General features: G+C 36.8%; 2 protein-coding genes across 2 annotated transcripts; one reads left to right on the top strand and one right to left on the bottom strand.

The window, feature by feature from the left end:
- Positions 1 to 2,610: 2,610 nt before the first annotated feature.
- LOC122047897 (nuclear transcription factor Y subunit B-3-like) lies at positions 2,611 to 3,402 on the top strand. Its single transcript, XM_042609428.1, has 2 exons — positions 2,611 to 2,698; positions 2,784 to 3,402. Exon 2 carries the CDS (start codon positions 2,824 to 2,826, stop codon positions 3,328 to 3,330), a length of 507 nt encoding a protein of 168 aa, XP_042465362.1. The 5' UTR covers positions 2,611 to 2,698; positions 2,784 to 2,823; the 3' UTR covers positions 3,331 to 3,402.
- A 1,265-nt stretch (positions 3,403 to 4,667) lies between these two features.
- On the bottom strand, positions 4,668 to 8,226 carry LOC122047895 (probable protein phosphatase 2C 55). The gene is made up of 5 exons (XM_042609427.1): positions 7,977 to 8,226; positions 7,057 to 7,766; positions 6,322 to 6,646; positions 5,752 to 5,901; positions 4,668 to 5,172 (listed from the first exon to the last, which is right to left on the bottom strand). Exons 2-5 carry the CDS (start codon positions 7,665 to 7,667, stop codon positions 4,888 to 4,890), a joined length of 1,371 nt encoding a protein of 456 aa, XP_042465361.1. The 5' UTR covers positions 7,668 to 7,766; positions 7,977 to 8,226; the 3' UTR covers positions 4,668 to 4,887.
- Positions 8,227 to 14,923: the final 6,697 nt, after the last annotated feature.

The raw sequence follows: 14,923 nt of genomic DNA, 5'->3' as shown, positions 1-14,923 counted from the left end.
TCAAAAACATCTTTCATTACTTACAGAGAATTACATCAATCATCTCAAAATCATCACAATCCAAGTAAATACAACTATATCGATAGCAACTCTAACCTTCCTATTTGTTGAACATATTTTATCACTCAACTTCATAGTAACAGAGATGTTCACATTCTCCAAGAGATCATTATAATTAATTGCACTCTCGTAACTATTAGATTTCTTCAATTCACTAATCTCCATCTCTAATTTTTTGTTATCCCTCTTCAAATCATTAATAATTACTTTAGTTCTTTTTGACAATTATGGGCATGCCCGTAAGAAGAAGTCACATTCCCTTTTTTGAATATTGAATAAACTTAATGAAAACTCAATAATTAAAAAATATATAAATATAGTTGATTTTGAAATAATTTTATATATTTTGGATATGAAAAAAATTATCTTCCGGGGTTGTCTTCCTTCTATGATGTTCAGAGCGTAACTCTTAACCTACAATAACACAATATATGGAGAGTTTCATCTTATTCATTATTTATGCGTCTTTGAGTGAAAGATTTTGTTGATGAAGAGCCGACTACCATAAATATTTGTTCTTTTGTCGTATAACTTTTTTCATATTAATAGTTGTCCTCAGTTTATACCATTCAAGCAAACCCAATACATATTCCTATTTCAATATCAATTGGGGAAATCTAAATATAAATAAACTCGTACCCCTTCTCTAACTTTAGTGTTCGACGGTGGAGTAAATGCCCTTCGTGCGTTCGATAAAATTGGGTGGTGGAGCTTTAGGGCTTAGGCTGTGGAGGAGCTTCACGGCTTCATTGGGGATGGCGTCGCTTCACTAGTGGCTGTGGCATTAGGGTTTGGTCGGTTGTGGAGGAGCTTTGCGGCTTCGCTGGGAGTGTCGTTACTTCGCTAGTGGTTGTGGCTTTAGGATTCGGTCGGCTGTGGAGGAGCTTCGCTAGTGGTGGATCTCTGCTTCATGCTCCCGTGGAGGTCCCGCGGCCGTAGGTGAAGGAGATTTGAGCTTCGGACGCAGCTTTTATGTGGAAGAGAAATTTATGTGCGGAATCGAGAGAGATGGACAGAGAGGAAATGGCCTTGAAGGGGGGGGGGGGGGGGGGGGGGTTTCTTTTCTTTTCCATGTAGGATATAATTAGTTATTTCCTGAGCCTTTCGTATATATAATTCTGGTAGCAAATCATTTTTATCTTATAAAAAAATGATATTTGTATGGTTATTTTTTTAAATAAAATTTGGGATATGCTCTTTGATTTCACTGTGATTGTTTTATCATTCATCATCGGTAGGGGTGTAAATGAATCAAGCCACTTCTGAATTATTCGAAGCTCGATTCAATAAAAATTCGTTTGAACTCATTTAATGAGGTTCATTAAGATAACAAATCAAACTCAAGATTCATAATACTCGGCTCATTAGCTCATGAACATGTTCGTTAGTAAATTTATAAATCAACTTTTAAATAAAAATAATAATTTTGATGTTGAATTTATATATTTTACAGTCTACTTATGAAAAATATAGATAAATATATTAAATTTATTTATTAAAATAAAATTATAAATTTTAATAAAAATATTATAATTTTCTCTAAATATATAATTTAATTTTTAATAAATATTTAAATTTAAATTTTATATTTATTAAGTTCGTTTAGACTCGATAAAAGTTCGAATAAACTCGTAGACTATAAATATATTTATTAAATAAAATTTGAACTTGACTCGATTATAAATAAATTAAATTCAAATATTCAAAAATTTGACTTGACTCCATTACATCTCTATTTAATAGTCACAATTAACAATTATGATTAAAATATTAAATGTGTGATTCACCATTGCCGGGGACTCTTATCACTTATTTTTACGAGCATTGTGTAAATGTGTTATAGTAAATTTTTAAAAAAAAATTGTGATGATTTGGTTGTTTAAAAATATTTTTTAATATATAAAATATATATTTTCCAATAAATATTAGAAACATAAGGTCTACGTCGCTCAGGCGTTGTCTGATACTGCTTCCTCACCGACTCTCTGGGGCCCATCCCCGTCGGACGATTCGGAATACCTTTTCGATCGACGGCTGACAAGGCCCATCGAGGTCGTCTCTTCTCGCGAAATGAACGGTTCTCGTGGTTCCACCAGCCAATTAAATTATTACGTAGACAGAATTTGACGTTGCGCCCCCTCCTGAATTTAAATATTTTCAAAAGCACCTCAGAGATTTGAAATTTCATTTTACTCCTGAAATTTTGATAGACACTTTCGTGTAAAGAGCTCGGTCAACCCCTTACGAGGTGATGAAATGAAATTAATAAAATTTCAGGGCTATAGTGAAGTTTTGTCTGATATAACTAACGATAAGTGGTCAGGTAATTAGGCGTCGAGTGAGGGTGTCCTTCGGACGATCTCCGATCATCCACTCCGAATAAAAATTATAATTTTATGGGGACGATGAATCCAAGAAGAGATCGCAATCATTTACGATCGGATCACAATCACGATTTGACTGTAAATACGAGTAATACATCCCCTGTATCATAAGAAAATGGTCTAAGAAATCTGTGCTCCCTTATTTCTTCCTCCCTCTGTTCTTTGGTACGCAGACGGCCGCTGTGGCGGAGGTGGTGGTGGAAGAATTCTTCACGACGGACGGACGACGACCCGATCAAATCTTGATCGCTTCCGTGGATTCCTCATCTAATTTTATAAAGCTTCATTTTCTTCTCTCTCGGTTCCTTTAAATTATAATCCTGTTCTTGATCGTTGAAGGAGCTCGATCAGTACTACTTCCTCTGTTATAATTACTTGCATGGCGGATTCCGACAACGAGTCCGGCGGAAAGGGCGGAGGCGCCGGCGGATTATCGGCTGCGGGGCGGGAGCACGACCGGTTCCTCCCGATCGCTAACGTGGGCCGGATCATGAAGAAGGCACTGCCGGCGAACGCGAAGGTGTCGAAGGAGGCAAAGGAGACGGTGCAGGAGTGCGTGTCGGAGTTCATTAGCTTCGTCACCGGCGAGGCCTCCGACAAGTGCCAGCGCGAGAAGCGCAAGACCATCAACGGCGACGACCTCCTCTGGGCCATGACCACCCTCGGCTTCGACGACTACGTCGAGCCCCTCAAGGCCTACCTCCATCGATTCCGCGAGACGGAGGGCGACAAAGCCGCGGCCGCCGCCGGCGCCTCCTCCTCCTCTGGCAATGGCGGAATGGTGGTGGTGGGCAGCGGTGGCCGGCAGATGTACGGCTCGGCGGCGCCGTTCCAACACATGGCAAGTGCTAATGATGGTGGAAGACACGGTGGAACTGGAATATGATTGGTTATCCTTAATCTTCAAACTAATGGAGTGTTATAATTTGAGTTTTAAAAAAAAATTATGCATTAAGTTTAAAAAGCTGCAGCGCATTAATATGTTTAATTAATTAACAATCTGCTGTTATGGAAGCAATTAAAGGGTGAATTAATTAAAAAATCACGAGGAAAAAGAAACGTTGACCAACAACTTCAAGTTGGAGGCCGGCCATCGTCTTAATTATTTATTTTAAATAATAATATTATAATTCATCCAGAAGCCGTGAGAGTTAGGATCTTAGATGAATTGTGAAAAATTTAATGTTCAATTTTATAAAAATTTATTTATATTCATTCAATACATACGAAATCAATTAAATAAATAAATTTAAATATATATATATATATAATTTGTTAATATTCGTGCATAAATAAAATTCATGAACAATATTTATGAATAATATTATGGATAATATTTATGAACAATACTTATGAATAATATTATCAGTAGAGTTCTTATCAAATTACTAAATAAATAAATAAAGAAAATTTTAAAATAAATAAATTTATATTATTAGGCTCGATAATTAATCACACAAATTTAAAATGTGCTAGATAATATTTAAATGAATGAAGCTCAACCTAAATTCATAAAAATAAAATAAAACTTAAACAATCATTTATCTGTTTAATTTATTTTAAAATTTAACTTGATTATCTTATTGAATAAACTTAAACACCATCAAATTTGACTCCCAGTGAGAGTCTTAATTCATGGATAGTCGAATTTGATTAATAAGTAGAAAAAGTGAGGAAAACCTACATCAATAGAAATGGCATAAGGTTTTTTTTTTTTTTTTTTAATTGTATAAGGCTTTTCCGATCCAATTTGGAGTGGGACGAACTGTCCAATTTGGAGTGGTCAACCCCCACTTAACCTTAATTAGTGCAAGCACTCAAGTGGGAGGGTAGACATTGGCACTAAGAAGAAGATATTTGTTTGACCCATGATTTTATCATTTAATGGTTGACTCTCTAGAATTGGGCCCCATCAACCCAGTTAGAGATTCAAGTCAAACTAAAATTAATAATAATAATAATAATAATAATAATAATAATAATAATAATAATGAATCACAGAGTCATCTCATTCATCCAATTTAGAGGGAAACCCTAGCTCGTAGACGATTAGAATAGAACCGAATTCACGGAACCCTCTATGAAACTTTTGAAACCCTTGAAGCACCCATGCGAAGGTCAGCTTACATAGAGTGGCAGCTCATGTAGCTAAGGAAGATGCTTGCCCTCGACTATGCATCACGATTACGATTCATGGGACTAAGCAAGACTTCCCGGTGTCTCTTAATAGAATCGGTGCATCGACCAACAAAAAGTGATGTTCATGTCCATGAACTACATGTGAAACCTCGTCATTCAAAATCTTCAACATATAACAATGAAACCGCAAGTGTTTGGCACATTTTTGTGAAGGACTGTGATTGACCAAGTAACTTACTAATTCAACTCCAACACCAGGAGCTCCCTGTACAGTTTGCAAGACGGAAGTGTCCCAAGTCGAGCATCAGCCAGTGATATAGGAAACGACCACCGTAATGTCATCGAGTTTCCCTCCATAGTAGCGATAACCAGCATCCTGAGCAGCTGCCGAGAACGGAGTTTGCCGGTTCCTATCTTGCGCTCTCTGGCGTGCAAGCTCAGCAATCTTCTGAGCTGTTACTTGAGGGCCAAAGCCAGCTCTAGTGGCCTGGATGACCACTGCAGTGATTTCGTTGTTGTACAAGTTATCAAACAGGCCATCGGTTCCAGCAATCACGATGTCACCTGATGCAACTGGAAAGTTGAATATCTGATAACACGCAGACAAAAGAACAGTTAGTTCTTGATTCGATTTATACGTCTAGAACTTATCGTAAATGCGCTAAGTAATGAATGAGTTAGAATCCCTCATTTTTTGTCATCGATTTCCCACAATTTATCCCTCATTGTCTTTTTCATTTGAGACCAACAACACATCGAGATAGGTTAGTTCAGAGGGTTGGATTTAACCATACATAGTCACACTGATTTGAGATAGCAAACTACCAAGAGAAAATTTAAAATATCTACGATGTGAGATGACAGTTTAAGTCAAGAGGGTAGCTCGCAAAAGCTCTATCACAGAAGCATGACACTCTCTTCTTACTCCGGGTGCTCAGCCTATTTTGCATGCTAGTCAGCAAGCAGAATGATAACTTTCTCCCACGCGAATTGGCATGAAAGGGCTTTTAATACCATGCTAGTCGTGTTTTTCACAAGTTAATCAAAGAAAACAACATGATCAAAACATTTCGAACACAAAGTGCTCCGTAACAATTTATAATAACAGCAGAACCTGATAAATAGTTGCGATAACTGGAGATAATGACAGAACAGCACCAAAACTTACCTGTGCAGAGCTGGGAAGGTCACTGCCATTGCCACTTTCGAGCTGATAAGTAAAATTGAAATCATGCTGTTGAATGGGTGATCTGAAGAGTGTGGAGCCGTCTCTCACAACTATGAATCCACTGTCTCCTAGATTGAGAGCATGAATGCCCTGTAAATCAAAGAACAGAAGCTTCATAAAAAGAACTCGTAAACAAGAAAAACTATGGGCATCAATCTCCATGCAATTTCCTTGTAAAACTTGTCTAGGAAATCAAGTTGCTTAGTGCAAACTAATGAACAATAAGATCGTCTTATTAAAAACCACAACAACTAGAGGTACCAAAATGCTTGTTCAAATCTTGATTTGATCCAGTTTGGGTATCCAAATCTTAAGAATATCTTACAGATTGAACGAACTCATTCAATTATATGAGCACCAAAGGAGAAAATAATCAATATAAAATCTATACAACAAAGATTTAAAGAAAATAGAAAAATGTTGGGGAACCAAAGAGTTATAAATATAAAGAGTCTACAATCCTGTGGCAAAGATCATTTTAAACATTAAAATGAAGAAAAAGAAAAATACCTGGTCAGTGAGTGCAATAATGCATGCGGTGGACGAGCCCCTAGCTTTTGTTATTGAGTAAGCTTTTTCAAGAACCCTTAAGGGATCAATTGAACCCTTGGGCTCATCCCGAATTGCATTCACCGAGTTAGACATGAGTTCTCTAGCATACTGTCCAGCATCGACACCAACATCAGCCCATCCACCAACACCATCTGCCACACCAATGGCTTGCTCATTAGCGCAAATAAAATGAGCATCCTCTCCTCCAGTATCTTCCTTGGCCGGATGAGGTAAATAACAAGATCCAGAAAGAAGCTTCAAGGATTTATTGTCTTGATTCTTTCTGCAACAGAAAGTAGTAGAATTTCAAGCAAGTACATAGAAGCCAAGTTAATGCAGAAGAGAGACAAAAATTTCACAATGAAAATCTTTGTTAGCTCTCTCTCACTCGTCAACTCTGTCTCTAGTCCGGAGGGGCTAAAATCTAATAGATGACAACATAAGAGAAAATAAGTTGAAATCATATAGACATTTTCGACGACAATAACTAAATTACATAGAAAAATTGAATTCATTAGAGTGGAAGATGTAAGATATTACTAGAAGTATAGCTTTGCATAGAGCTCAATGTAAGATATTGAGCATTTGCAACTAAAAAGTCCTTCACTAGCAGAACAGGAACATATATACCACCATCGCATTTATCGAATATTCAAATGATCAAAATGAAAAAAAATGACAATAATAACATACTGTTCAGATGAATCAACAGAACTCTGAATCTGCTCCTCCTGCACGGCCGCATCAAACGACAAATCCGAAGCTGCACCAGCTGAGTATGGTGCTGAACAAGAAGTCAAAATTTTTTGACTTTTTGGTTCCACTGAAGAATTAGATCTCCAATTCACGCCGTGTGTATTTGACCAGAAGCATCTACAGGCAATATTAGCAACCCAGGGTTCTTGATTCTTTAAGTTCCCACTTGTTCTCAATGAGAACTTGAGGCTCTTATTAGGAGAACAGACAGTGAACCTCGTCATGATGTTCAAGCTGTGGTTAGGTCTTGAATTACCCTTTGCCATAGGGAGGGACCCCAACTCGGATCCTCTCAAGAAGGCACTGCGGGCAGACATGATATTCCACCAAAAAGGAAACCTCCGCACAGGCTGTGAAATCTGATTGGTGAAATTCTGGCCGGAAACAGCAGGTGAAGAAAAAATCTGAGGTGGGCGGCGGCCAAAGGTGGAGAAAGGATCAGAGAGGATAAAACGGGTGTTTCCGAACAAGAAGCTTCGGCCACATATACGTAGGAGTTCCGACGAGGTCTGTAATCCTTTGTGCTTCGACAGGTATGTCGATGGCATCTTACCATGCCCGAGCCAAAGGCAGAGAAGAACAACAAAGCAGGAAATATCGCATAACCGGAAACTTCGAGTGACCTAAATTTATGGTCGAATAACCAGCTGCAGAAAGAAAAGATTGTAGCTTTATAAGGCAACAAAAGAAAAAATCACTCTTTCCCATTCAATCGGAGAAAAAATTACTCTTTCCCATTGAATGCGAACACTACGGATGTTTTCTTGGAAAATGAACAGACTCCTCCATCTAGATATAGATTCCAGCTAAATCATAAAAACTTCAACAAATTCCGAAATTGGAGGTTAAAAAAGCACCTGCCAACTTGACTACGTTCTTATCTCCTCATCTTCTACTTTCGCCTCCCTGTATCCAAGCAAGAGAGAGAGGAACGGATGGCGTCGAAGGGATTTGAGGTGGAGGCGCAGTGGCCAGGGACAGCGGAACGGATGGCGAGAAGAATGCGATGCAATTAATGGCCGCCTTTGACCCTTGCCGATCGCTGACATTTCTTGCCCCTTCCGTTCCGGAAACCCTAACTCCAATCGGGCCGAAGGATCAAACTTTACCGGACGTGTGAATGCACATAAGTTTCGGGGGGCGAAGCTTTCGTCCAATGAAGTAGCTGGTGAAGTTTCGGGCTGCCATCCAACGAGTATATAGCGTCGACTGGACTTAAAGTACGCGTTGATGACATCATCACCTAAAGTTATATGACAATAATTTAAATTTTTAATTTTTAATTATTTTAAATTAGATTTTAAAAAATAAATAATTTTTAAAAATCAAAAGAGTGTCGGAGCCATTACTGACCGAACCATGTTGGTAAGATTTTAAAATTATCATATCATCGTAGATGATAGTTTATAAATGACTAAATTAAGTATCCATATTTTACTTTTACTCTTCTTACCATTCTTTGTCAAGTTAATTTTTTATTAATTGAATCATTTTTTTTCCATTCTTTTCCATAACCAGATTGACTAATCTTGAGTTAGCTCAAGTTTGAATCTTATGTTTGAGTTTTGATATTTGACAATATATGGAAATTATAGGTGCAATTATTCACATGGAAGATTAATAGTTAAAGGTTGACCATAAGATTCAAGTAGGTCAAGATTGACCAGATACTTGATTGGAAAGTTTAAACCAGAGGTTATGCAAGGACAAGTCCAATAAAAAAGTTGGCGGAAGAAAAAAATCTAAATGGGTTAGTGTTGACCAGATATTTGGCGTGGAAAGTCCTGGTGAGTGAAACCAGACAGATTGAAAAATCCTAGTGAGTGAAGCTAGGTGATGAAAATCTCTTGTGAGTGAAGCTAGGCAAATATAAAAAGTCCTGATGAGTTAAACCAGGTGAAAAATCTTAGTGAGTGAAGTTAGACAGTAAGAAAGTCTTGGTGAGTGAAGCCAGATAGTTGGAAAGCCTTGGTGAGTGAAGCTAGGTAGGTGTGAAAAGTACTAGTGAGTGAAGCTAGACAATAAGGAATTCTTGGTGAGTGAAGCCAGACAGATTGGAAAGTCCTAATGAGTGAAGCCAGATAGTTGAAAACCCCTAGTGAGTGAAGCTAAACATGTGGAAAAGTCTTAGTGAGTGAAGCTAGACAATGAGGAAGTCCTGATAAGTGAAGTCAGACAGTTGAAATCCAGGTGGATTAAGGTTGACTGGACATCTGGTAAGTGAAAGTCTAAGTGGGTCATGGATGATAGGACACTTAGCATGAGATGAAAAGTCTAAGTGTGTTAAGGTTGACCGGACACTTGGCACGAGGAGGGAAGTTCAGATGGGTTAATGGTTGATCACACATCTGGTGATAGGAAAATCTAAGTTGGTCAAAGGATTGACTAGACACTTGACACATGGAGAAAAGTCCAAGTGGGTCAAAGAATTGACCAGACACTTAGTGGATAAGTTCTAACAGGCTATGATTGACCAAATTTTGGGCAAGGGAACCCTAGACTTGGATGAAGCAAGTTAGGGTTTGACAATCAATTGAGGCAATCGATTAGCTCTAAGCTAATCGATTGTGTAATCGATTAGAATGTTCTTGCGAGAACACAGAAAGGGGCCCGAATCTATTGGTCAATCAATTGGGCCAAGCATAATCGATTGATCCAATTGATTAAGCAGGTTGTTCACGAGAACAAAAGGTGGTGGAATTGATTGAGCAATCAATTCCGGCATTCTCGAGCAAACTTCCGCTCTGACTTCTCGTCCCTCAGAAACGTCGCGTGCCGAGTTCTCGTCCACCTGCATACTCTTCCGCAGTACCTTGTCTCTCAAACGCATTGACCCCGTCGGCTCTCACCCATGTCATCCTTCTCGCTAGCTGCGTCTTTTGCTTGACATCCTGTGCTCCTAAGTTCTTGCACACTTAGACATAGGATTAAACACAACAAGACCTAACTTAACTTGTTTGATCACATTAAAACAACCTTGGGGTATCAACAATCTCCCTCTTTTTGATGTGAGCAACCCAAGTTAAGTTAGAGTAAACCAACATAAAGTGCAAAAATTTAAAAAGGTTAAACTATCTTCCCTTTGACTTAATCTTCCTTTCTCCCCCTTTGATCACATAAAAAATGGGGAACCAAAAGAAATCTAACGGTAAATTTTTTTAAAAATAGGAAAGTTTTTAGTTAAAAAAAAATCTGATTTTCAACATTTTGAAAAGCCTATTAAGTTTTTGAAAATTGTGAAAAATAATTTTGATAACACTTAAAAAAAAATTACATTAATTTTAGAAAAAAATTTCTAAGTACAAAATATTTTTTGATATCACAAAAAAAACATCAATAATTTCCTAAGTTAAATAAATTTGTAAAAACTAATTTTGTAGAAATAATTTTGGTAAGTAAAGTTGATACTTCCAAAAAAAAACTTTAAGTCTTTTAAAAAATATTCTAAGTTAAAAAACACCGAAAAAATGTTTGAGCAACTATTTAAAGTATTATTTAATTACAATTAAATACTTTATCAGTTAATCAATTAAACATTTTATTTCATTAATTGACTTCCAGGCTGTGGCGAGACATTAGACCTTCTTTGTTATTAGAGCAACAACCACTTTCTAGACAAAGTCTCTTAATAAAATTCAAATATTTAATTTTTTTTGCTAAAAGCGCTAAGTCTAATTAAAGTTCAATTTAGACAAGACTTTGGAACCCAATATAGGTTCCAGCCAACTGGGTTAATTAAAAAATTTTAGGAATATATTTCTAAGAAATTTTCCTAACTTTTCCCTTATGGTAATTTAAATATCAGTTCAAATTATTATATTTTCTAATATTTTGATTTTTAACATTTAAGCATACACAATTTTTCAAGTCTTCTACTTGTATTTTCAATTCATCATTTTCCAATTTTAATTTTTCAAAATCTTCTAATAGGCAAGGTTTGGCTAGAATTAACTTTAATTCTTTATTTTCTTTTTCTAGTTTGCAACTATCTTTAGATAATAATTTAACAAATTTAAATAACTTATCGAGAGGAAGAGATCGTACCTGACTTACCTTGTCGATCTTATTATCCGTAGCTCCCTCTGAACTACTACTTTCTTCCGATGTCGCTCCCCCTTCATCGATGCTCTCGATGCTTATTTCGGACAAGCTTGCTTCATTTTCGTCGTCTTGATGACTTGCCATTAACACAAGTCCAACAACAGCTTTAACTTCTGATTCGGACGATGTTTCGTCCCACATTGCCTTTAGCATCTTGTACTTGTTTGATTAGACAGACTTCTTATTCTTTCCTTTGTCCTTGTCTTTGATCTTTGACTTAGGGCAGTTATCTTTAACATGTCCTTCTTTATTGCAGTGGTAGCATCTGATTGTTCTTTTCTTTCTACCATGCAGATGGTTAGTTTTTCTATATTTAAATAATTTTTTAAATTATCTTACCATCATTACCGTTTCTTCCTCGTCGAGAGAGGATTCTGAATCTTTTCGTCCATCCTTGCCTTAAAGACAACATTGTGCTTCGACTCCTTCTTCGGATCTGCACATCTTGTTTCATGGACTTCAAATGTTGAAAACATTTTTTCTAAGGTAACAGATTATAAATCTTTAGATATATAGTAAGCATCTACTAATGATGCCCACTCTGTAGTTCTAGAAAATGCATTAAGTGCGTACCTTAACGAATCTCGGTTGCTTACCTTTTCTCCGAAATTCGTGAGTCTGGTGATGATTTCCTTCATTCTCGAGTGAAGATGTGCAACGATTTCTTTTGCTTCCAATTTGATGTTACTTAACTGGTTTCTTAGCAGATCCCGTCTTATGAGCTTGGCTTCGGACGTCCCTTCGTGTAGCTCAAGGAACTTTTCCCAAAGTTTCTTTGTTGAGTCATAGGCGCTGATCCGATTGACTTCTTGTGGTGGAAGGACGCTCAAAAGATAGAACTCTGCTTTGCCGTTTGCCAAGTAATCAACCTGCTCTTTCTTCGTCCATTAGTATTCTTCCTTTCCTTCGGGTGCTATAAAACCAAACTTTATTAAAAGCAATATAAATCGATTTTAAAGAATACCTGCATTCTCTTTTTCCAGCTCGCTAACTCCCTCTCGAACTTCGGTGGGTATATGTGTTAGAATGTATACTAAAAGCCTAGCTTTTGGTATAAAACATTTATCTAGAAATAAGAATCACATTGGTCAAATGTCTATATTTGTGATAAATGTAGTTGTTCAATTAATTTATATTTTAGATAACATAGTATGTGGTGTCACATACAAAAGATGATGTTATCAGTACCTTATAAATTATAAACAGTAGCTCATGACCAAAATGAGAAGGAACAAACCATTGGAAGGTCATAGTGTAAATAGGAATTAGTTTATCTTAACTATATAATTACACTAGTACACTTAGAGTGTATTAAGTAGGACCATTTGAGGTTGTTTCTTTTATACTGACTTTATAAAGGAACAAATGCCTAATTTATTATGGAAGTGTGTGCTCTTAATCCTAATATAATAATAAGCACATATATTTGATATTTATTTCTTTAATTTATCAATGGATGAGATTTAGTTCGATGAATCAATAAGCCCGATAAGTTGGGAAATGATATCACTTATAGTGTGTGTTGTTGATTATAGAAGGAAACTGTGTCCTAGTAATCTAGGTTGATAATGTCCCCAAGATAAGCTCATAAAGATTGTCATGTTAAACTCTGCAGGTGAACTTAGTCTGATATGACGATAAGGTTGAGTGGTACTATTCTTGGATTAAGATATTGATTAAATGAGTTGTCAGTGACTCACTTAATTAGTGGACATTTGACATCTTAAACACAGGGAGACTAACATACTCATAATAAGAAGGAGCCCAAAAATATAATTTGAGATTGGTGCGGTAGTTCAATAATAGTTCTCTAGTGGAATGAATTATTATTGATAAAATTAAGTTGTGTGTTCGGGGCGAACACGGGATGCCTAATTTTATTGGGAGACCAAAACCAATTCCTCCTCTCGGTCCCTATCGTAGCCTCTTATTTATAGAGTACTATACCCACCTATACCCACCTTCTATACCCACCTAAAGGGGGCCGGCCAAGCTAGCTTGGAATCAAGCTAGGGCCGGCCTAAGCATGGTTTAGGGTGGCCGGCCCTAGGCCGGCCCTAGCTTGAACCCAAGCTAGAAGGGGTCGGCCATATTAAATTTAAAAAGAATTTTAATTTTAATTTTTATTATGTGGAAGATATAATTTATTAAAGAGAATTAAAATTAAAATATCTCTCTTGTAAAGGATCTACAAAAGATTAAAGAAAGAGATTAGATCTCTTTCCTTATTTGTAGATTGGTGAGATATTTTATTTTCTCTTTAAAAATTATTCACATGTTGAAAAATTAAAATTATAGAAATTTCTTTTTATCAACCATGAAGAGATTTTTGAAGAGAAATTTTATTTTTAAAATTTCCGGAAACAAATTAGGAAGTTTTAATTTGTTGATTAAAACTTGTCTAATTTATTCCTCCATGATGTGGCCAGCCATTAAGATTTTAATTGGGAAAATTTATTTTTCTCAATTAAATCATGTCAAGGAAATTAAGGAAATTTTATTGTAATTAAATTTCCTAATTTACCAAGGCTAAGGAATATAAAAGAGGGGGTTGGGGTGCCTTCATGGGAACAATCTCTATTATTTTCTCTCCCTCTTTTCCTTGGTGTTGTGGCCGGCCATCATCCTCTCCCTCTCTTCCTCTTGTGGTGGCCGAATCCTTCATCTCCCTTGGAGCTCTTGTGGTGGCCGGATACTACTTGGAGAAGAAGAAGAAGAAGGAGAGAAAGCTTGCATCTCTTGGAGCTTGGTTGGTGTTTTGTTCTTCATCCTTGGTAAAGCTTCCTTATTGTAGCCGAACCTAGCTAGGAGGAGAAGAAGGTGGTTGGTGTTTTCTCATCTCGGAAGATCGTTGCTCACACAACGTTCGAGGTTAGAAGAGGAATACGGTAGAAGATCAAGAGGTCTTTCTAGAAGGTATAACTAGTAGTTTTTCCTTTTCCGCATCATACTAGTTATTTATGGAAATAATACCAAATACAAGAGGCTTACGATTCTAGTATTTCGAATATATTTTTTCGATGTAGTGTTCTTTTGTTTTATTTTTCCTTGTGATTTGATTGTTCCTTTCGGTTAACCTAAAGTTATTTTAGGAAATTAAATATTAGCTTTCCATAAAAGGTTTTGTCTAGTCGGTGGTGGTTGCTCCCATATCCAAGAAGGCCATGTGCCTCGCCACGTCAGTACTAGGAACCAATTATGGAAATTAATATTTAATGGAATTAATAACTTAAGGTGATTTGGATCGAACGTGTTAAGTTCCGTAGGAGATCCAAGTCTAAACCTAAAAGAACAAATAGATTAAGTTTTGGATCAAACGTGTTAAGTTCCGCAGGCGATCCAAAATTTAATTTAAAAGAACACGTGGTAGCTAGGAAAAGGTTCAGACCTTTGTACAAAATTTTTGTACAGTGGAACCTCTAGGTTTTCCGAGTAGCAACCAACAATATGCTCGGTCCGACCATCAATTTGGTGCTTCAATCGACGGTTAATCCTCCTAAAGTGTTCTGGCTATGATATCACTTGTTTGGACCCTCGAAGGTCAGCTAGAGGGGCCCGGGGGGGGGAGGGGGGATGAATAGCCCCTGCACAAATCAAAACAAAAAGAACCTTTCTTGGCTTATAACTTCAATAAAATAAACACTTGCATAAAAATGAATAATAAATTGAAAAGAAAGAGGCACGACAAATTACTTGGTTACAA

Source organism: Zingiber officinale, chromosome 2B, assembly GCF_018446385.1.
Source record: "Zingiber officinale cultivar Zhangliang chromosome 2B, Zo_v1.1, whole genome shotgun sequence".
In the NCBI taxonomy this organism is placed as follows: Eukaryota; Viridiplantae; Streptophyta; class Magnoliopsida; order Zingiberales; family Zingiberaceae; genus Zingiber; species Zingiber officinale.
This window is presented reverse-complemented; position numbering and strand designations above follow the sequence as displayed.

Coding starts and splice junctions, on each gene's coding strand:
- LOC122047897 (XM_042609428.1), top strand. CDS start 2,824: ATGGCGGATTCCGACAACGAGTCCGGCGGAAAGGGCGGAGGCGCCGGC.
- LOC122047895 (XM_042609427.1), bottom strand. CDS start 7,667: ATGCCATCGACATACCTGTCGAAGCACAAAGGATTACAGACCTCGTCG. Junction 6,647..7,056: donor TCTGTTGATTCATCTGAACA/GTATGTTATTAT, acceptor TTTCTGTTGCAG/AAAGAATCAAGACAATAAAT. Junction 5,902..6,321: donor TTATTGCACTCACTGACCAG/GTATTTTTCTTT, acceptor TTTGATTTACAG/GGCATTCATGCTCTCAATCT.